General features: G+C 35.0%; 2 protein-coding genes across 2 annotated transcripts in view; one reads left to right on the top strand and one right to left on the bottom strand.

Annotated features, from left to right (window-relative positions):
* Nucleotides 1-25,072, top strand: part of LOC135220546 (histamine H1 receptor-like) — a 476,346-nt gene that overhangs the window by 71,042 nt on the left and 380,232 nt on the right. The gene's annotated exons all lie outside the window — the stretch shown is intronic.
* LOC135221172 (golgin subfamily A member 6-like protein 2) lies at nt 1,183-3,264 on the bottom strand. Its single transcript, XM_064258996.1, has 2 exons — nt 3,256-3,264; nt 1,183-2,334 (listed from the first exon to the last, which is right to left on the bottom strand). Exons 1-2 carry the CDS (start codon nt 3,262-3,264, stop codon nt 1,183-1,185), a joined length of 1,161 nt encoding a protein of 386 aa, XP_064115066.1.

The following is a 25,072-nucleotide window of genomic DNA, read 5'->3' as shown; positions in this document are numbered from 1 at the left end:
TACTTTGCATACATAAAAGGCATTGAACTTACGGGTTTTTACGCCGCGCCAGAGGTTGCCACAGTAGTATATGCAAGTATTCAACCCATTATGCATTGCATAACCCATACTTTGCATATGTGAAAGGCATTGAACTTACGGGTTTTTACGCCACGCCAGAGGTTGCCACAGTAGTATATGCAGGTATTCAACCCATTATGCATTGCATAACCCATACTTTGGCAATATGATGAAAGGCATTGAAACTTACGGGTTTTTACGCCGCGCCAGAGGTTGCCACAGTAGTAGTATATGCAAGTATTCAACCCATTATTCATTGCATAACCCATACTTTGCATATGTGAAAGGCATTAAACTTACAGGTTTTTACGCCGCACCAGAGGTTGCCACAGTAGTATATGCAAGTATTCAACCCATTATTCATTGCATAACCCATACTTTGCATATGTGAAAGGCATTGAACTTATGGGTTTTTAAGCCGCGCCAGAGGTTGCCACAGTAGTATATGCAAGTATTCAACCCATTATGCATTGCATAACCCATACTTTGCATATGTGAAAGGCATTGAACTTACGGGTTTTTACGCCGCACCAGAGGTTGCCACAGTAGTATATGCAAGTATTCAACCCATTATGCATTGCATAACCCATACTTTGCATATGTGAAAAGCATTGAACTTACGGGTTTTAACGCCGTGTCAGAGGTTGCCACAGTAGTATATGCAAGTATTCAACTCACTATGCATTGCATAACCTATATTTTGCATATATAAAAGGCATTGAACTTATGCCTTCTGGTGGCCTTCTGGTGGCCTTCTGGTTCTCTGAACAGCTTTTGGCTCTCAAACTGAGAGCTTTATCCTCCAGCCTCCGAACAGGTGTTGGCTCTCAAGCTGAGAGCTCTTCCTCCAGCCTCCAAACTGTTGTTGGCTCTCAAGCTGAGAGCTTGTCCTCCTACCACCAAACAGCTTTTGGTTTTCAAGCTGAGAGCTTTTCCTCTTACCTCCTAACAGCTTTTCGCTCTCATACTGAGAGCATGTCCTCCTACCTTCAGAAAATTCTTCCTTTGACTCTCACCAGGCGAGTTTGTTCGTTCCTTGAGGCAGTGCCTTGGCTGACGAGTTGGGGGAACTCAGCAGCCATTGGCTTCCTCCTCAGTGAAAGATGAATATCTTAAAGATCTTTATTCATCTCCGTGAAGAACATCTTCCACAATGTGCTTGAGGCCCTCCCATTGTTTCTCGTAATCCTCGTTCTTCTCCCGCTGGGCGTTCCAGTACTCCTTACGTTGTTTCTCTTCTGTCTCACGGGCCTTCTCACATGGGTCTTCCTCACTCCCTGTGTCTTTTCTTCCTACTGTTCCTCTTGTACACTTCTCTTGCTTCTCTTCTTCAATCATATTTCCATGTTCCAGCGCAATGTGTTCTAGCTGGAAGTTCCTCTGAGCAGTCCCATGTAGAAACATCATCAACATGTATTTGTCATGTTCCCTCAAAGCCTCCTCCTGTGTTCTTAGCTGCTCCCTTAGACGCTTTTCTTCTCTCATTCTATTCTGCTCCTGTAGCTGAATCTTTTCTTTCAGCATATCGCAGTCCTTGAGAAGTCGTTGCACTTCCAGATGGGCTTCACTCTCCTTCTTCTTCAAAAAGATGAGGTCCTCTTCTTTAGATTCCAGCAAACGTTCCAGGCTCTGTTCTTGACGCAGAGCGCTTTCCAAGTTATCCTGGAGTTCCTCCAGGCGTTCACGCTGCTTTCCTATTTCTTTGTCCTTTTGCCTCAGAGTCTCCTGATGTTCCCTTCTTATTTCAGTCTCTTCATCTTCCTTTTCTTTAGCTAGCAGATGGTTTTTATTCATCTGTTCTTCTAAATCATCTTTGATTTTCCTCTCCCTTTCTTCTGCTTCCTTTAGCAACGTCTGCAGCTCCATTGCATAATGGAGAGCTAGGTCTAGTTTATCCTCGAATTTTTGTTGTTCACACCTTGACTGTTCTTCTTTTGTGAGGAAATCTTTGATTTGAAGGTTCCTCTTCTGGAGCTCTGCTTTTAAGGTTGTTAGAGAAGCCTCCATCTCCTCTTTTTCCTTTGCTCCTTCCAACAACTTTTCAATGTCTTTCCAGTGATGGAGAGCATCTTGCAGAATGGTTTCCTTCTGTTCTAAAGATTCTTCCAGTAACATTATTTTCAGCTCCTTTCCTTCTAACTCTTCTATACTGTTTGCTTTTTCTCTTCCTAGTTCGGCAACCCAGTTCTTCATCTCTTGAAGCTCATCTCCTAATATCTGCTGAATGTTAAGATTCTCCGCTTCATCTTGTGTCCTTGGAAACAACGTCTGTAGCTAAGAAGAAAAATATATTGAAAAGCCGTAAAGGAGTTTTACATTATCCCCGCCGTTACATATGAGAGGTTAATGAATAGAAAGGAGGTTTGTGATAATATTGATAATAATTATACTAACCTTGAGAGTAATGGTAAGTTGGATACAACCGTTAGTAACATGCACATACCTCTTAATGTTAAAATGAATGCAAAATTTCCCACGGCGGCTAAATCACTCACGGGACCTCCTCATTCTCCTATCAAGGGTGCCCGATTATGTTGAAAACAGTTAAAGGGGATATTATCCGCAAAAGAAGCAATCCCGGTTTAACAGGTATTATTCCAGTATTATTTAAAGAGCCTCAAAAGTCGTACGTTACAGCTTTTGTTAAACACTTACAAAATTCTAGCTCAATTGAATGGAATGAAGAAGGGGATTTAGCTCATCTACTGGCAGGTTATAATATTTTAGAAATCGCTCGAGAATTTCAAGGGAGTATAAAAACCAACGTTAATAATATTTCCATTTATCACTACTTAATTGAGATGGCAGGGGTTAAAGATTGGATGTTAAGGAATGCAGCTATTAAAAAACAAATAGAAGCATGGTGCAATGCATTGAAAAGAGGCGATAGTGTATGAAGAAGGTGGGACATGCGAAAAAGAAAATGTTGGGAAAATGATACAGCTTGTTTAATCGTGTGATTAACCCTTTACTTGATACAACTTGTTTAATCACGAGGTTGAGATAACAGTTCGAAAGTGTGTCGGGCTTTAGCGTTATCCATAGCTTCAGGTGGCATGATACACCTTGTTTAATCAGTGATTTTGATAAAGGGGGGCCATCTTTAATGACTCAAAGTGTCAGGGGGTGGGGAAGCTCGATTGGGGGTTCGATGGGTCATTAACTCTTGAACCATCGGAATATTAAGGCGCACACTCTCGCCATGGCTTCGTCAACCTCCTTGTGCAAGTTAGTTTTCGGGAACTTGACCGAAAATAGGTTCAGAAAGAGAAATACTTGTTTAGTAGTGGCCACTAATTGTGTTACATGCAGGAATTACGGTGGGGATGAAGACGTCGTTCAAAGTTACCCATACGCTGAGATTGCGGGCTTTCGATATTCTCGAGCTGGTGCAACATACGCCTGCCCTCGCAATCGTGGTGTTGAAGGGTCAGTCATTGTGAAAAGGCCCGAAAATATTACCTCCTGGGAATGTGACGATGAAGTAGATCTCCCTACCGTAGCTACTTTATTAACCCAATATGGTATCGGTGCCCCTGTTGAAGATAATGAATACGCCCAAAAGAGTGTAGCATATTCCAAAGATGAGGACCATGCAGACCGTTTGAGCATGGATACCAAGCAGATGACGTTCAACCACTTTTTTTCTTCAGTGAAGAAATTAAAGCAAGAATTATTTAAATCATCGTATGACTATGTCAAATATGTTATCTTCCCCGCCGCTATCGGACAAAGTGGACGAGTTAACATGACATGGTTGAATCAGTATTTACCTGTGTTATCTAACTTCAGTGATGAAATGAAAAAAATTGGTAAAATCACTTGCGTAGTCATCATAAAAAAGAATTTATCCCTGCTAGAGGAAAGATGTGTGGAAGATTTATATATGAAGAACTTTCAAGATTTAAAAGCTTAGATGTATTAGATGAATTATCTTTCACACATGATCGGGAGACTGGGGAAGATGATCGGGAGACTGGGGAAGATGTGTGTGGTAAATGCTAGCAATGTGTCTCGATGATGTATTATTTTCGTAAAACGAATGTATATCATGTTTGTGTATTCTTTTGCACACCTTTTCCAGTGTATTCTTGTATGACTTTGTATGGAATATTAATTCATGTATTTCTGTATGACTTTTGTTTACAAAAATAATAACAATTCTGTATGTAATCTGATTTTCCATTTAACCTCTTTACGTAAGGAATATTATGCATCTATATACACATATCATTAATGATTAAGACTGAAATGGGTTTTGTTAAGTTAATTTTCAGAGTTCACTATCAACTTAAAAAAATTTGCGTTTGGGAGGGAATTCGGGGGACATGTTGGAACTTGTGATTTCAAGTTTTAAAACATCATCGGGGGGCTAGTGGAGGGAATTTGGGGTGAGGGTTGAAATCATGTTTTTTTTTTTTTTTTTTTTTTTTTTTTTTTTTTTTACCTACGTAGACTATGAGGAACTTTGGGGTTGGGGTTGAAATCAGTGTTTTTACCTCCCGTAGAGTATGAGGAGTTTTGGGGTTAGGGTTGAAATCAGGGTTTTTACCTCCCATAGAGTATGAGGAGTTTTGGGGTTAGGGTTGAAACCAGGGTTTTTTATCTCCCATAGAGTATGAGGAGTTTTGCGGTTAGGGTTGAAATCAAGTTTTTTTTTTTTTTTTTTTTTTTTTTTTTTTTTTTTTTTTTTTTTTTTTTTTTTTTTTTTTTACCTACGTAGACTATGAGGGAACTTTGGGGTTGGGGTTGTTGAAAATCAGGGTTTTTTTTTTTTTTTTTTTTTTTTTTTTTTTGGGGGGGGGGGTTTTTACTACGTAGACTGTGAGGAACTTTGGGATTGGGGTTGAAATCAGGGTTTTTACCTCCCATAGAGTATGAGGAGTTTTGGGGTTGGGGTTGAAATCAGGGTTTTTTATCTCCCATAGAGTATGAGGAGTTTTTGGGGTTAGGGTTGAAATCAGTTTTTTTTTTTTTTTTCACCTACGTAGACTATGGGAACTTTGGGGTTGGGGTTGAAATCAGGTTTTTTTGTTTTTTTTTTTTACCTACGTAGACTATGAGGAACTTTGGGGTTGGGGTTGAAATCAGGGTTTTTTTTTTTTTTTTTACCTACGTAGACTATGAGGAACTTTGGGGTTGGGGTTGAAATCAGGTTTTTTTTTTTTTTTTTTTTTTTTACCCTACGTAGACTATGAGGAACTTTGGGGTTGGGGTTGAAATCTGGGTTTTTTTTTTTTACCTACGTAGACTATGAGGAACTTTGGGGTTGGGGTTGAAATCAGGGTTTTTACCTCCCATAGAGTATGAGGAGTTTTGGGGTTAGGGTTGAAATCAGGGTTTTTATCTCCCATAGAGTATGAGGAGTTTTGGGGTTAGGGTTGAAATCAGGGTTTTTATCTCCCATAGAGTATGAGGAGTTTTGGGGTTAGGGTTGAAATCAGGGTTTTTACCTCCCATAGAGTATGAGGGACTTTGTGGTTAGGGTTGAAATCAGGGTTTTTATCTCCCATAGAGTATGAGGAGTTTTGGGGTTAGGGTTGAAATCAGGGTTTTTATCTCCCATAGAGTATGAGGAGTTTTGGGGGGTTAGGGTTGAAATCAGGGTTTTCATCCCCGTAGAGTTTTGCGCGGCACCGAAACGACCGTGGGAACCTGTGGAATTTCACACCTATTTGTTATATTCACACCTTTATGGTCAATTTTCACACCTAGAGGTGTGAAAAGTAATTAACACCTCATTAAAAGGTGTGAAATTTCACACCTAGGTGTTTATCTACCAGGTAGAAAGGTGCTTATCTCCAGGTAGAAAAATCGACTACCTGGGGACTAGCACTTAGGTGTTGAGGGACAATGGGGTATTTTCCCCTACATGACATGTTGTACACCTGGCAATGAGTCATGGAGAAAACGGTGACTGTTGTGGGTGCTTATCAGTTGCTTATCTGAATTTAAATGGAGTTTAGAAATTTTTTTGCATTCATACTATCACATGATTTGACATGGCATTCAGTCATGAAGAGTGTCAGATTAAGGGAGTTCAAATTTATTTTACTCATATTCATATCTTTTCATATACTTACTCACATGGAGGTTAGGTTGAGGGACTTAGAATTGGTTCCTCATATTCATATTTTTCATATACTCATGTGGGTTAGGTTAGGTTAGGTTAAGGGACTTAGAATTTTACCCACATATTCATATCTATGTGAAATGGCGGGTTTTCACCCAAAGAGTATATCTTAAGCCAAAATGGGGTTGGGTATTTCATGTGGGTTATGTTAGGTTAGGTTAGGTTAAGGGACTTAGAAATTTTTCACTCGGTGGGTTGGGTTAGGTTAAGTAAAGTTAGGTTAGGTTAGGTTAGGTTAAAGTACTTAGAATTTTTCACTCATATTCATATTTGTGTGAAATGGTGTTTTTTTTCCATCCGTAGAGTATGCCAAATTTAATGGGGTTGGGTATTTTCAAAGGTTGGGTTAGTTTACGTTGGGTTAGGTTAGGTTAAGCAACAGAATTTTTTCACTAATATTCATATTTATATGATATTGTGGTGTTTACATCTGTAGAGTATATACATCTTAAACCAAAATGGGTTGAGTATTTTCAAAGGGTCGTGAACTGTTTTTTTCATACATAGAGTAAATCTTGAAAAAAAATGGGGTTGGGTATTCTCAAGGGGTCAAGAGAAATCATGGTTCTCCTATCCAAAGAGTTCTTCATGAGTCATTTTGGGGCTCTTTACTGAACTCGAGAGAAATATTTGGTGGTTTTCCGTGAAGTCGTTAATGGTCAACATACATGAGGTTAAGATAAAGGCAAGCTTATTGGGTTTATCGCCTATGAGCCGAGTTGGGGGTCAGGTGTTGAGGTTGAGCCAAAATGGGTTTTTTTCCTACTTATATATATATATATATATATATATATATATATATATATATATATATATATATATATATATAATATATATATATATATAAGTGACCAATCTTACATCGGATTTACAGGAAATCACTTCCCCAGAGATTAATACAACACAAACGGTCAGTTAGGTATGGACAACAGAACTCAGCTATTTTCAACCATATAAATGAAACATAACCATAGAATAAACTGGAATTTGTCACATATAATTTACAGCAGTAACTGCTGGTACAAGAGTCAAATAATGGAATCGGCCTTAATAAAAGAAAGGCAGGTAATTTACATCTAAAAAGGAGCATGGGATTCACATGTGATTGACAAGGTTTTTTCATTCAACCAACTTACTTAAAAAGATTAAAGGAAGATTATCAGCAGGGGTGACCTAAATTTGGCTTACCTGTGGATGGATCTGGTATAAATACCACCTTTTCTGTAAACCTTTCTCATTCATATACCTGAAGAGAGAGATAGCAGTCTCTGAAATATAGACCTTTTCTCTCTATATTTTTTGGTGTTTTTATGGGCTTTTATTATTACATGGAATTCTGTTGCAATAGAACATTTTTACTGGTCATATATATATATATATATATATATATATATATATATATATATATATATATATATATATATATGACCAGTAAAATGTTCTATTGCAACAGAATTCCATGTAATAATAAAAGCCCATAAAAACACCAAAAAATATAGAGAGAAAAGGTCTATATTTCAGAGACTGCTATCTCTCTCTTCAGGTATATGAATGAGAAAGGTTTACAGAAAAGGTGGTATTTATACCAAGAGATCCATCCACAGGTAAGCCAAATTTAGGTCACCCCTGCTGATAATCTTCCTTTAATCTTTTTAAGTGTTGGTTGAATGAAAACCTTGTCAATCACATGTGAATCCCATGCTCCTTTTTAGATGTAAATTACCTGCCTTTCTTTTATTAAGGCCGATTCCATTATTTGACTCTTGTACCAGCAGTTACTGCTGTAAATTATATGTGACAAATTCCAGTTTATTCTATGGTTATGTTCATTTATATGGTTGAAAATAGCTGAGTTCTGTTGTCCATACCTAACTGACCGTTTGTGTTGTATTAATCTCTGGGGAAGTGATTTTCCTGTAAATCCGATGTAAGATTGGTCACAGTACTGGCATGGGATTTCATAAACTCCTGTTTCCTTGGGGAATGTCTTTTATTGGACGTTAATCAGGGATTTGGTTAAGGTGTTTGGGTAAGTAAATGCAAAAGTGTTAGATTTTCCGAGGGTCTGAGTCACTGCCTTAATCCTGTCCAGGTGAGGAATTTTTATTTTATTGTTGGGTGTCTCTTTGGTCTTGTTTTGAGGGGGTTGGTAGAAAATTACGTTTGCTTTGTGAATTGCTTTCTCATTTTTATGGTCAGGATACCCCTTGAAAATACTCAACCCATTTTAGATATATATATATATATATATATATATATATAATATATATATATATATATATATAGACTGGTAAAAATGTTCTGTTACAACAGAATTCCATCTAATAAAATGAGACCATAAAAACACCAAAATATATAGAGAAAAGTACTATATTTCAGAGACTGCTGTCTTCCTCTTCAGGTAGATGAATGAGAAAAGTTTACAGAAAAGGTGGTATATACACCAACACAAACGGTCAGTTAGGTTTGGACAACAGAACTCAGCTATTTTCAACCATATATATGAACATAACCATAGAATAAACTGGAATTTGTCACATGTAATTTATAGCAGCAACTGCCGGTACAAGAGTCAAATGATGGAATCGGCCTTTATAAAACAGATGCATGTAATGAACATCTCAAAAGGAGCATGGATTTCAGATACGATCGTCAAGGTTTTCATTCAACCAACGCTTAAGAAGATTAAAGGAAGATTATCCGCGGGGGTGACCTAAATTGGCTTACCTGTGGATGGATCTCTTGGTATATATACCACCTTTTCTGTAAACTTTTCTCATTCATCTACCTGAAGAGGGAGACAGCAGTCTCTGAAATATAGTACTTTTCTCTCTATATTTTGGTGTTATTATGGGCTCCTTTCATTAGATTTATATAATTATATATATAATATATATATAATATATATATATAATATATATATATATATATATATATATGTATATACTTTAAACTATTCAGTGCCATGAAGATGATTTCACAATTAATGTCGACGCTCTTGGTATTTATTTCCTTCATATATATATATATATATATATATATATATATATATATAATATATATATATATATATATATATATATATATATATATATGCGTATATACGAGCCTCACTTAGAAAAAAGAAGCAATGCCAATACTTTCAACTTTTATTAAAAAGTCATCTCTAGGGCACTGAACAGTTTTCATAATATAACTAGCAATGAGAAATAATTTGAGGCCACAAAAAACCTTAAAAACAAGTTAAGTTGCTGTATATAAAGCATAATGGAATATGCAGTTATTGAAATCACAATACAAAATCATCCTTTTTTAAATATGGAGCAGGTTGGTTTATTTGTGAATCTTCAGGAATAAAACATTCTAATAAATCGTCCGTGTTTTAAAAAAATCCCTAAAGTTGATGTTTCTAAAAAAAATAACTTGGCATCGTTCAACTCATAATCTGTCATGAAGTCATTAACTTTTAAAATATACTTTATCTGAATGCCAATCGATACGGTGGTCAAAATCTCTTACATGACAAAACATTGCTCTTGAATTGTTAGCAACGTATACATTGTGGTTATATTGCGTCACTCTCTTGTATAGTCCACCAGATTGTGCAATCTTTCTTTCCGGACATTTTAGGTTATTGCCAATCTAGAAAATTATTACGATATCGCAAAACCCAATTATTTTTAAAGTGAAAAGTGCTGGGGGCCAACCATCAATACAGTTCAGCGGATAACATAATTTTTCTATACCTTCATAATTCAGTTCAATTCCCTCTTCTAAAATCAGGATCACTTATTCTGAAAATTCACAAAAGAATGTATGTGAAAGCTAATCTTTCTACCTTGAGGTGATCGCTGGGAAAAAAAATCGTGAAGAAAAGCATTCACTGCTGTAGGTTTGTGATATACTTTAAATTTAAAACCGTTGTCGAATCTCATAATGGATTGAATGGATTTGTTTTGTTTCCTTTCTAATTTACGGATGAAACAAGGTCATTCAAAACCTCGTAAAACTCTAAAGGGTCCCGATCGATAGGCCTAAGGTACAATTATGCGTCGACTTTTCTTCACCATTTAAAAGTAAAAGTAATAATATCAGGCCGCTATCTGATGTCATGTTCCTTATGTGTCATCGAGAGTGTTGCAGATAAAGTTTCCAATGGAAAAACTATACTATGCCATCGACGGAAACTGAGAAAGAGGGAAAATCGTAACCCTAATTGACTAGTAATTTATATCTTTCCCATTCAGCTTAGTTATAACGTACTCTGTTTCAATATGTGCCTCGGATATATATATTTCCTACTAGCGGATTTAACTTGCAGCTAATCATTCTGTCAAAAGGCAAAAGGCTGAGCCTTCCGAAATAACGATGGGCCTAATTGGTTGACCTTCTTTATGAGTTTTGCTATTTTGTGCAGTAGATGTAAGGAAGAGTTCTTGGTGGATTTTAACATAGATTTGAGAGTATTGTTGGAATGTTTACTGACTTTACCAGAAGGATTTCTCATGAATTATTCATCATCTTCATTGGATAGAGGTTCATCTGCCTTTTCAGTAAACGAAGTCCTTTCCAAAATAGCTAAGTCTGGTTTACCATCTTTAATTGTATGAATACTTTCATTAGCTCGAAATGTTTTAGCTGTTATCTAAAATGTTAAGAGTTATATTATGTTTTAATTTCAATTGCATACGACATATATTGCAGCCCTTTGAAATGTGGGGATCTCTCATAATCTGCACGCACCTACGGGACCATTATGGAAGTAATTATATATATATATATATATATATATATATATTATATATATATATATATATATATATATATATGTGTGTGTGTGTGTGTGTGTGTGTGTGTGCGTGCGTGTGTGTGTGTGTATGTATGTATGTGTGTGTCTGCTATAAATGTATAGTTATAGAGATACGTACATACTTATTAAGAAATATTTATATGTACCAATATATACCAGCATGTATAAGTACATGTCCGTGTGAAAGTGTATATGATTATTATAAGAGCAGACGTTATAAAATATTCAATATCGCACCATTGAATTATTGAAAGGCCTTGCCATTACAATGTTAACCTTATCATTTCTTGGAAGATAAGGTAACCTCATACGGAACATTGCAAGTAAAAGTAAGATGCCAGTGTCTTTCAGCGCGAGCGCTCACCTTTCCAAGAATAATGCACCTTCATAATTATGGAACATCTTTCCGATGAAAAGTGTTTTCTTGTACCTACGCAATTTTCTTTATTTTTTTATTCTCCATAAAGGAATTTTCGGCTGGTAGACTTCTACTTACTGAGAATACATTTGTATGGTATTTATAAACAATAATATTCATTTAAGTAAAACAAGTAAGTTTTCAGAGGTCGCAAAAAATGTAAATGCGGCTTGTAAGTTCCGTAATCTTTCAGTAGCTACTACGTGAAAAGGAACTAGATTCTGATATCAATCTACGTACCGCAACAAATATCTCTGAGGTTCTTACAATAAATAGAATTCTTATTTCATTTGACTCCAATCATAGCTACTCCTAACAATAGCTACTACTAATACTACTACTTCTATACTTCTAATAATGAGGGATAAACAAATGAGCGATGTTGTAAGTGTAAACTATATAATTATTGACAAACAATAGTAGGAATGGTTCATCTTGTTAGCGATACACGTGATTATGATGTTTTTATAAAATAATAATAATAATAATAATAATAATAATAATAATAATAATAATAATAATAATAATAATAATAAGAAAACTGATGGACTCTTAAGGAGGCAGGATGCAACCCGGAACCCCACACTGTAAATACCACCCAGTCGAATTGGAGGACTGTGATAAAAAAAATTAATAATAGTAATAATTAAAATAATCATAATAACTGTCTTATATAAAATAAATAATATTTACATAACTACAACCAACAACAAAACGTTGAATTTGTCTGCAACGGTAGCCTGTGAGGTGCTATCCACAAATGTACTACAATTCATCTCATATACTCATAAAAAGAACTTTAAGGTGATTCCTCGTGCACGCACCAGAATTGGAAGATATAAGTCTCCAAAGAGCCATGAGCCAGATGATACTCCGAGGCACAATAAAGAGGAATGTATATATTTACATTGCTATGAGATGTTGCAGTCAAGAGCGTAGCCATTACTAAATCATGCGCGCTGGGAGGTGAGGTTAAGAGAGAGAGAGAGAGAGAGAGAGAGAGAGAGAGAGAGAGAGAGAGAGAGAGAGAGAGAGAGAGAGAAACTATTTCTATTTGGTCTCTGATATTTTCGTAGATGTTAATATGCGGCATGAAGATAGACTTTTCTATCGGTTGCCCGGCGGGATAATGGTGATAAGAAGAGAGAGAAAGAGAACTCTTAGTCCTGTTCGGTCTCTGATAATTGTGTAACTAAAAGACAACTTCAAATAAAGTTGTCTAATTTCAATGAATGTGTATTGTGTAAAGAGTGAGGATGTTCGCAGACACCTTATATCTTTTATGTGTGTTCATTCACTAAAGGTAAATTACAAGTCAATACTGCTAAACTAAAGAAAGAAGTGAAAGCTCTCGTTCATATGTGTGAGACCGTGTAACCCCCTCCGGTCCACTGCGTCGCATATTTGATATATCAACATCCTTCGTCCTGCTTATGCCTTGAGCTCTACCCCATATAGTACTTCCGAACACTGGGTTTCCCATCCAGCTTTCACTCAACAATTCCCTTACTCTCGCTTCATTGAAGAGACTCACTTATTGGAGGATTATCCACCGCCCGCCCTAACCCCCCACCAACCTTCCTTTCCTCTCCCCTTCTTTGTAATTAATCGTCATCTTTAAAAGGGCATAAAGTTGCCCTTCCATTTGGGTTTCACATAACGAAAAGAAACAAGTGGCGGCAAGAGTGACATTCTTGTCATACTTGCAGTATGCTACTAAAGACCCACAAAGGCCGCCACTAATAGTTGGTTATACCTGCACAATTGTCTGCAAACCTAAACGTTAATGTGAACAATGACAGTTTTTTCCGCCTGAGCAGGCTGCCTGAGCAATTAGTTCATCTCAGCCGATATAGCCATAGATATAAAAAGGAGAGATTAGACAGCGCATAACAGACAAACTAGTCTGTGACGTGCACTGCCTGGCGCCATCGCTGTTTGTTTGTTTGTAAGGAGTTTTTACATTGCACGGAGCCAGTGGTTATTCAGCAACGGGACCAACGGCTTTACGTGACTTCCGAACCCCGTTGAGAGAGGACTTCTATCACCAGAAATACACATCTCTGACTCCTCAATGAAATGCCCGAGAATCGAACTTGCGGCCACCTAGGTGGTAGTCCAAGACCAAACCGATCACGCCACTGAGGCGCTGCCATAGCTATGCGATGATTCTTATTTAAACAATGGAGCAACCCATACAATCTACTTGGAAACCCTGCACTCTTTAAAACGTGTTTTCTCTGATGTCCGTCAAGACTGTCAAATGATTTAATGCACCAATTACTATATACAGTATGTACTTTATGCAGAAATAAAAATATTTAATTTTGCTGCTATATTTCTTCAACAGTAAGCCATAAAGGGTTCTAGATTTAGCGACTACATTCTGGCTATTTCTAAGCTGTCTGTAAAGATTGGTAAATTATCTTTGCAGCATTTACCAAGGACAATGTGTACTATATGTAGAAATAAAAATTTTAAATTCTGTCTGCTGTAGTTTTCATACTTGAGCAATATAGTTGACCAATTTGTCGAAGTTATGTGCCTTTCTTTTCACCATAAATTTACAGTACCTGCTGTTTTACTCTGCAGAGGCAGAATTAATTATTATCGTTCTTTATTCAAGGGTCAAACTGACAATAAAATTTGACAGCAGTATGGCAAATAATTTCATCTCCAACGCTATCATCCCATATAAGCTTCATCCATAGGCATAATATAATATAATAATATTAACAATAGCCTAAGTTCAATAGCTACATTGGCCAATTTGGCGTCATCCTGCAAAATATAAACAACTGATTTGGATTTTTCAGTAGACATGCATGTCTTGTTAGTAAGTAGCTTTGCCTAACAACAAATGATAATTAAATATCATACAGAAAATACTGTATCCATTTGTGACACTAATTAATATCTGTTTTGAAAGCTGCATCAGTGCAATCTAGGTGTTATAAAAAGGAAATATATACATATATATTTATATATATATATATATATATATATATATATATATATATATATATATATATATATATTTCTTGAGCAAAAAAACTAAACAATACTGATTATTTTTATTTTTCTTTGTTCCAACAAAGAAAAATAAATAATTCTGATAAGGCTTCCTTTATGAATAAAAGGGCTCCATTAAAAGATTTATTGAAAAATAAAACGCCAGTATATAAAGAATGTGTTTGAAAGGCTTATGAATATTGTTAGAGAAATGACATGGTAAAATATTCTTCTACTAATAATTACTATGTGCTGCACTTATATATATATATATATATATATATATATATATATATATATATATATATATATATATATATATATATATATATATATAGAGAGAGAGAGAGAGAGAGAGAGAGAGAGAGAGAGAGAGAGAGAGAGATTTATAAATATATATATATAATATATATATATATATATATATATATATATATATATATATATATATATATATTTATAAATCTCTCTCTCTCTCTCTCTCTCTCTCTCTCTCTCTCTCTCTCTCTCTCTCTCTCTCTCTCTCTCTCTCTCTTCTCTATATATATATATATATATATATATATATATATATATATATATATATATATATATCATATATATATATATATATATATATATATATATATAAGTGCAGCACATAGTAATTATTAGTAGAAGAATATTTTACCATGTCATTTCTCTAACAATATTCATAAGCCTTTCAAATACATTCCTTATATGTTGGCGTTTTATTTTTCAATAAATCTTTTAATGGAGCCCTTTTATTCATAATGGAAGCTTAGTCAGAATTATTTTATTTTTCTTTGTTGGAACAAAGAAAATAAAAATAATCAGTATTGTTTAGTTTTTTGCTCAAGAAATAATTACACTACTCTTCATCAAGAAAATTAAACTTGAAATGTTTGCAAACTGGATTTTCAACACCTTACCCTTTTCTCTGCAATCATAATTCGTAAACAATACTGTGCATAAAAGTATTTGTTTCAAAAGATTTATTGGAAAATAAAACACAAGTTGATAAAGAATAAAAAAAAAGCCACATGAATATTGTTAGAGAAATAACATGGCAAAATATCCATTGAGAATGGAAACCTAGATGCAGAAGCCAGCAATAGAATGCAGTATGCATGGATGAATTGGAGAAAGTCATCAGGGATACTTTGTGACAGGAGGACCAGTGCAAAAGTTTAAGGAACGTTTTATAAAAGTGTAGTTAGACCAGCCATTCTCTATGGGGCAGAGACTTGGCCAATAAAGAAAGAACAAGAAAGAAGAATGAAAGTGGCCGAGATGAGAATGCTGAGGTGGATGTGTGGTGTCACAAAAAGAAAAAAAAAGATAGGATCTGGGGGGACAGTCAAAGTATTAGAAGTTTCAAAAAAAAAGCTAAGGAAAGAAGACTCAAATGGTTTGCTCATGTCATGAGGAGAGAAGATGAACACGTATGTAAGAGGGTTATGAACATGGAGGTAGAGGGCAGAAGAGGGAAGGGAAGACCAAAGTTCAGATGGAAAGATAAATTATTGAATGATATGAAGGAAAGGGTCTAAGGGAACAAGATAATGGAGGAGGCTGCCTCGAAACAGCTACCCCATATATAAATGGGGAAAGCTGAAGGCAAAGAAGAAAAAGAATAATTACTATGTGCTGCAGTCTGCAGACATATAGTAACCATATATATAAAGGTATGTAACATGTCACAATCATACTGACCTGTAATTCAACATTTTTATTTACATTGCAGAGTCAAAGTTATGCTAGTCTGTAAGAATAACTGAGACTTTCATAGCTAGCCAAGACTTGAGCTGTATTTCATAGTCTGTGGAGGGGGGCAGATAGAAACATCAGCATTCCTGAAGGTTATGGCCAATCCAGGCTGTCTTTGCTAAGCTAAGGTTAGGCTATGGCAGAATACCCTTGGTTTTCCGATGATCAACCCTCGTAGATTGACTGGTTGGTCAAGTTTTCTTGCAGGCTAGGTGGTTGGCAAAGTTTACTTTTAAAGCTATAATTTAGTATAAATTTGAAGTATAGGGCAAAAATGATAATGGTAAAACTGAAGAATGACCTACTACCTTCAAGTGTTCTGGCAGATCAAATTCAGCAGATTCCTCTGCATACAATGAGGTTTGAGAACTTATTGATGACATTGTAAATAATATTATGATACGTACTTCATTAACACTTACAACTGCAGCAGGCCCAGGTAGGGTTTGTTTCCTGGGGATTCCGGACAATTTTCAAGGTTTAATAATCCCAGGATATTTTTGCACATCCCAGGAAATCCCGGGATGAAATTAAGTACACAAATAGGGACAAATTTGACTGCAGGTTGGTTGTGGACTTGTTGTTCCATTTATATTTATATGTACTGTACATACAGACAATTTCTGTCATTATCTGAATGATAATAATGATAGTTATCTAGATTACGTCACTGTTTTGATAACTATATAAAATACTTCATATTTTCAGTGAATGGTATTTTCCCATCGACAGCATCTTGCTAGTTGCAAAATTGCAAGTTGCAACACTTTTGCAAGATAACGCCTGTCAAAAAAATCCGTGGAGGGAAGATAAAGCATCTATTCCATTGTTACCAGTTTATTGCAGTGGCTAAATCTATAGAGGACAGGGATATAAAACGGTGACAAAATAATTATGTACAAGATTGCAGATTTTTCAGGAGGAACATAATTATTCCTTTTTTATCAGGTGGAAACGTAGTAAGTAGTTAAGTGTTTACCTAATGCTTTACTTTGCATATTTGGGATGGTAATCAGGCGAGTCATATATACATACATATGTATATATATATATATATATATATATATATATATATATATATATTATATATATATATATATATGAGATATATGATATATATATATATATATATATATATATATATATATATATATATATGAGATATATATATATATATATATATATATATATATATATATATATATATATATATATATATATATATATATACTATATATATATATATATATATATATATATATATATATATATATATATATATATATATATATATATATATATATATATATATATATATATGAGACTCGCCTGATTACCATCCCAAATATATAAAATAAAGCATAGATATACACTTAACTACTTACTACCTTTCGACCTGATATAAAAGGAATAATCATGTTCCTCTTGAAAAATCTGCAATCTTGTACATGATTATTTTGTCATGGTTTTATATCCCTGTCCTCTATATATCCCTGTTCTCGTGTCACCCTGTTTCTGTAAGGAACACAGTTGATGGCCCAGCCCTGGATGCCAGAAGTGGCTCTGTCCAATCTCTCCCTTCTATATCTATTGATATGCCTCTGGGCAAACGGCGTACGCAGGGGCACTTCAACGTTTGTGTGGGGAGCAACCATAGATATGGAGAGGAGAGATTTGACACCATATAACAGCCAAAGCAGTCTGTGACGTGCACTGCCTAGCGACATTGCTATGCGATAATTCTTATGTAAACAATAACCTAAACCTATACAATCTTATAGGAAACCTGTACTCTTTACGTAAACGTTTTTTCTCTGATCTCCGCCAAGACTGTCAAATGATTTATGCACCATTTACTATATACAATATGTACTCTTGGCAGAAGTACAAATATTTAATCTTGGTGGTATATTTCTTCAACGGTTAAGCCATAAAGTTTTGTAGATATGGCAACTACATTACGGTTATTTTCTCAGCAGTCTTTAATGAATGGTAAATTAGCCTTGCAGCATTTACCAATGATAAATTGTACTACATGTAGAAATGAAAATTTTAATTTTGTCTGCTGTACTAGTTTGTATACACTTGAGCAATATAGTTGACCAATTTGCCGATGTTATGTGGCTTTCTTTCCACCATAAATTTGCAGTCCTGTTTTACTCTAGAGGCTGAACTAATTATCGTTAAAATTCAGCAGAGTCCTCTCCATAAAAGGTTTGAAAACTTATTAATAGTATGTACTAAATAGGGTAAAATACCGAATGGCCACCTCTACCATAGCACGACCACCTTCACGAAAATCGGGAATTACGGCATTCATTTGTGACTTGAGAGAAAACACTTACTTCGAGAGGAAATTAGAGGTCTTGAGGTATTGCTTCGACGGACGCTGGCTCTTGACAAATGTCTATTCTAGGTTACAGGTCGTGTTAAAGTACTGGCCATTTGGTATTTTGCACTAACACGACCATAACATTTCATTAACGCTTAAAACTGCAGCAGGCCTGGATCTAGGCCTCATGATACTAGCCTATGTTCTCTGTTGTAGTACAAGTAGTAGGAACCATAGTCAGGTATAACCATGGTTGAATGAACTGATGGTAACCTTACATGCCAGTGGCTTTTCAGGTAGATTTCAGCTCACTGAACCACTTTTATTCTATACATTTCGTCGTTTGGAATAATATTTCACGAGCTGTAGGCACGTACCACGGATAAACAACACCCCTGATTTAATAAAAAGCTTATTACAGCATTCATTACGTATTTTATTAGATATAAAAGCAGGAGTAAAGTTGGCTGCGATCTAACACACGTTTACTTGATGTTATTTCAAGTCATGAAGATTCTCATGAATGAAAATAGGTCTCTTATTTTTGAAATGTGATCTCATGTTCTTTTGTGAACTTGTTCCTGTAATTGACACAGTTGATGACCGAGCCTTGGCTACCAGAAGTGGCTTTTTTGCCGCTGGTCTTAGCCGTTGATAATGATGCTATCTGTAACAGTTATCGCATAACAATGGCTCCTTACGTGCACGCGATCGTCGCTTCTGTCCAATCTCTGCTCTATATTTATGGGAGCAACTCTTTCGGCTCAGCTAGTATACAATAGTCAAGAACAGTGTTGAGTTTTATTAACTTTTAAAGTATTTTAAACCTAAACTAATTATGTATAGGATTTATTTTTATTCAATTGATACTGATGTGAGAATAACATTCGTTTATAATTTTGCAATTTTTTCAGAAAAGAACAATTGCGTATAATGAAGGCTGAATGTGGCACCATTATTCCTGAATGTCTTATGGATTTCTCATATTGATTTCAATTAAATCTATCTGAATGCCACTTTGCTTGAGCAAGTAACATCCAAAGGCTATCGTAACAGATTAAGCCTATGTATGTTTATTCGTGGTAATAAACCATACATACAAGCCAGTGTTTAAATAAGACTAAATACCCAGTATGACGAAATAATATGAAACAAGAATAGGCCTATCTTGCGTCTAGTCATGATTATCTATCATACATGTAATTCATTTTTTAAATGAGAGCAAAATGAAATTAGACTAATCAACACACAAATGAAACAAGAGAACAGTACTACCTCTTGTAAACTTCCGTCAAATTGTGGGAAAAAACAGAACAGAGACAGAAATTGGTTTTAGTTCAAATGTCTTTATAGTGAGGTGACTAATAGTTTAAGCTCAAATGTGTATCACATATAAGTAATGTTGTGATTCAACTGCTGTTTGACTTATCATCACAAGTTCAGTATCCAGTGACGTTAGTTAGTTGAACTACTTTCCATAAGAAGTGATTTTTAAAATAAATACGCATAAAAGGAAAATTATATGAACTAAATCTCCAATAAGAATAAAAACGTTTGTAATAATCAGCATGTCCAATCTATATCATTATGCAAAACGTAATCTTGAAAGGATGATATGAAGATATATGAGTCAAGTGGAGAATTCCTAAATGTTCGTCTACTGTTCTTATGTATGTACAGTGTTGCTTACTGTTTTAGTTGTCCAATGTTATGCTGTAGGCTACAAAAAGCTTGCCTCTGTTTTCGCATATGCTGGACTCTTTTGCCACAAAAACCGCGACGAAGCATCATTACTGCTGCCTCATTCTTATTCTTGCCCTGTAGAGTTGTTCTGAGTCTCACGAAGGGATTCATGTTGCAAGCTTAACTGAACCAATTAAGGTTTTGAGTGCAGCACAAAACCTTGGAGACTTTTATTGTTTATTCTGAAAAATGTGTGACAATGGTAAAAGCTGTACTGAGATATCAGTCCTTTGTTGCACGGATCATAAAAAACGCCTCCGACAGCGCGACTCTAATTGGCAGCAGAGAATTTTTTTCTTCGGTTAGCCCAGTGTAACTTTGACGTGCCTTGTGGTTCACGTTCCTCTAATTTATATCATAGACTGCAGAAGAAACACGGAACAGGAATTCGCTATTTCAGAGGAATCATTTTATAACTTTATTAATGTGTGTTTTTTTTCTGCCCTGGGTATCAATTTCAGAAAACTTCACGAGAAACGTGATCTTTTGAAATATGTTTTTTGGGTTTAGGAAAATTCTTCTAATTCCTGAACTTCTCATTATATCAGCAGAGGATGGGAAAGACTTTCAGCGGCCATAGAAATGTCACTTTGGTCTTCACGCTCACCGAGCTTTCACTTGTATATCAGCTCTATTTTCGGCCTCCGCTTCTAAAATGGGTTCTCTGCTAAATAACAGGCAACCAACCGTCTATTCTGCATCCTTTAGACACAGTAAAATATTAATAGTAGAGTATTACTCATGTTATATTAATGCTTCAATTGAATACATAAACGCATGAAAAAATTTGTTCGGAGGTAGATGTATGATTACTAAGTAACGTTAGTTACTTAGTTACGTTGGAGTTTTTTGGAGAAAATCTAACAAAACATGGAACGGTAGCTTTTGTGAACAAAGGAGCTGGATGAAGCAGAGTGGTGAAATATAGCCTACGAATACACTATTGGACGGCATTGTGTGATCATTCTATGGAACATAGATTACCAACGGGAAATGTAGTGTCATTTACGAAGTCTCAATGGGTTATAAATTCTCAGGAGGTGAGTGTCATGAATTTATCATTTTTGCTCAATTTTTTCCTTTCACCTTCATTTTTTTTTTGCCTAATATCCATATTCAAAACAGTTGAGATGACAATTTGAATTCTTCGTAAGAAAGCAAAGAGCCTATGAAGAACTCAGGCAGACGATGAAGATGTCGAGCATAATTCTTGCGAAGGCCTCAAATGAAATGGGAAATGAAAACACATCTTAAAGATGAACAGAAATCGGGTGGGGTACTAGATTTAAATACGAAGGAAGAACGATATACTCAACAACAAAAAATCACAGTAACTACGCTTAAAATAAACAGGTGTCCAATATAATATCAGGGTAAGCATCCTGGGCTATTTAAGGAAATTATATTGTTCGTCACATGGTCCTCCGCATTAAAAACTTATATTGTCACTATAAGGTAACTTATTATCTTAGCTTCTTTTTTTATCATTTTCCATCAAAACTTTAAACCAAACAGTTTTAAATCTGCTACTGCTCGAATAAAAGTTTTAAACTTTAAAATATAAAAATCTCGAGGGAGAGATGACCCGGGAAGTGAAGCGTACGTCTTGTCATTACAGGTTATCGCTCAGAAATGTAGGCCATGTTTCTTGGCTCAAGTGGCCAAACTATAGTTTCTTTTGTGAGAATGAAACATACACACACACACACGCAAACACACTCACACACACACGCACACACACACACACACACACACATATATATATATATATATATATATATATATATATATATATATATATATATATATATATATATATGGGTAAGATGGTGAGGCGAAAAAGTCCATGGTATACGAGTATTTCATAGAATGTCAGCCCAGGAATTCGATGAGACATACCATACACAAGGAAAAGTAAAACACTATCAAAAGATTAACTAACTTGTCTTTAGGTACTGTGATTTTTTTTTTTTTAAATCCTAAAGGATGTAAATACAATTTACGAAACTTTAGAATAAACTGTTGAAAAAATTATTACATTGTACGCCTGATCTGACCTTCTATGATATATATATATATATATATATATATATATATATATATATATATATATATATATATATATATATGAGAAACATGTTTTACTCTATTTAGATGATCAATGTGCCCTAGAAATGGCTTTAGTTCCTGTGATTTTAGAAAGAAACCGATTATAAAACTATTTAAGTAGGGGCTCAAATAGCGTTTAAATATAAGATGTTTAGTCTTTTTATTAATCGGATATTACCTTCTTGATTAAATGTTCGCAAAATTGAGGTTTAAGTAAATTCGCGAAAAGAGATCATTAAACTAGAATCTAGGTTCCTAAAGATTCATCTAGAAAGGTTGTATTAGGCGCCAGATTTTTTTAATAAAGTCATTTTTTTTCGAGGACTGTCACACTAGGAAGGTAATACTAGGAAAGAGTATTTACACGTAGTAACAAACAAGTATTATAGTGTCCGCAGATTGACAATGAATGACATAACCTCATATTGCCAGCAGCAATTTCATAAGGGAAAATAATTATTATAGTTGCCGAATGTGCATGGACGTGAGGAAATATGTTCCTTTAGTCACTTACTAATTTATGAAAACCGAATAAAAACACAAACATTAGGAATAAGAGAATATTGATAGACACCAAATGAGCTGAACACACAACGGATAATAACTGGTCAGAAGCGTGTTTCACCTTCATAAATACCTCCCCGCTTTCGAACCCTGGGATGTACATAGTGAAGAGACGTGGCATATGTAGAGAGAGAAGAGAGAGAGAGAGAGAGAGAGAGAGAGAGAGAGAGAGAGAGGAAGAACTTTGATTACAAACCTGTGTTCTTTAATGTCACCGTTAATCGATTACTCCCGAAATTGAGTCACCGGCCATTTCATCTGGCTATAATCAAAGACATACCCAAACAACACGGGAATCTCCCAACTCTTTATTCTTCCGTTTTCTCTTCTTCCGATCCTTCTGTGTCCATATTAACGTTCTCTTTTAGCTGAGTTGCTGGTAATAACCTATCAAACACGGTTTAGCTATATGCATTCTCTCCTTGTTAGCAATTGAGGCATCGATATCGTTTGTCCTATGTCTACATACATGAAAATACTATTAGCCACTATTAGAATATTATATGATAATCTCTATTTTTAAAAGGCACAATTATCAATTTTGAGTGTTGGAAGTATTTTTGACAACTAATGGCAGATTTTTGTGAAACAATTCCTCATTTTACTGTATGTTTACGTACACACAAACACAAACACACACACACACAAGCACACACACATATATATATATATATATATATATATATATATATATATATATATATATATATATATATATATATATATATATGTGTGTGGGTGTGGGTGTGTGTGTGTGTGTGAGTGTGTGTGTAGTCAGATACCTGAGTTCGACAGTGATTTGTAAGGTCGGAATCGGTATCAACTTATACATCACTTCTTGGCCGAGTCCATAACATCACTGAAGCCCTGATTTCTCCTCTGTCCGCTGGGCGCTGGTTCTAACCCAAGAAAGGACAAAATCATTTTCAATTAAAATATTCTACTTCGGTTAACATATATGAAAATATATTAGTTGCAAGGCAGAACTAATTGGATATTGTAGGACGTCTGTAGCTTAATGCATGTAAATGAGTCACGGTCATGTGAATTAGATTCATAGAGAATATGCATATATACGCTATTTGGGCATATTTTCTCTCTTATGCAATTTCTATTAAAGTTAATAGCATTGTTAAGAGACACTAACTTCTTACTAACACTTTTCAACTATATGTACTTTTTCTCTTCTCACGAATAAGGAAAACTTATTCGAGGTGCTTTCCATTCACTTTTTCTGTTCTCCACCTCTCTCGGTGACTTCATCAGAACTGGGTTACAAATTGACATACGAGGTTTTTATAACTACCTGGCAACGTTTGAATTTCAAATATGACGTCATTTGGGTGCTAAATTTCTAATGGTCGGCAGGTCTCATTCTCTCGCTGGCGGTTTGATACTCAATAGGATCCATCCCATGGCTTGCAGCTAAAGAACTAGGTAAGGGTGTGGTTCCTGTTTCTGCCTAATACATATGTATATATAAGTGTATATATGCATATATGCACACAAATATATACTCGTGTATATATATATATATATATATATATATATATATATATATATATATATGTATATATATATATATATATATATATATATATATATATATATATATATATATATATATATACATGCACACCACACACTCACGCGCGCACACACACACACACACACATATATATATATATATATATATATATATATATATATATATATATATATATATATATATATATATATATATATATATATATATATATATATATGTGTGTGTGTGTGTGTGTGTGTGTGTGTGTGTGTGTGTGTGTGTGTGTGTGTGTGTGTGTGTATCCAAAAAATAAAAATGTAATATTTTATAGGATGTTATTAATCTTCAACTTAGTAACACTAATGAATTAGCTATTGAGTAATACAAGTGTTTAAATATAGATGTAGAGAGAGAGAGAGAGAGAGAGAGAGAGAGAGAGAGGGAGAGAGAGAGAGAGAGAGAGAGAGAGAGAGATAGAGAGAGAGAGAGATTACCTATTTCTTAACCGACGTTGGACTCCTCCGGCAGTTCTGTAAGGTCACGAACATGTGTCCTTGGGGGACGGCTCCTTAAAAGGTCATCGGGGATTGATT

Source organism: Macrobrachium nipponense, chromosome 2 (assembly GCF_015104395.2).
Source record: "Macrobrachium nipponense isolate FS-2020 chromosome 2, ASM1510439v2, whole genome shotgun sequence".
In the NCBI taxonomy this organism is placed as follows: domain Eukaryota; kingdom Metazoa; phylum Arthropoda; class Malacostraca; order Decapoda; family Palaemonidae; genus Macrobrachium; species Macrobrachium nipponense.
This window is presented reverse-complemented; position numbering and strand designations above follow the sequence as displayed.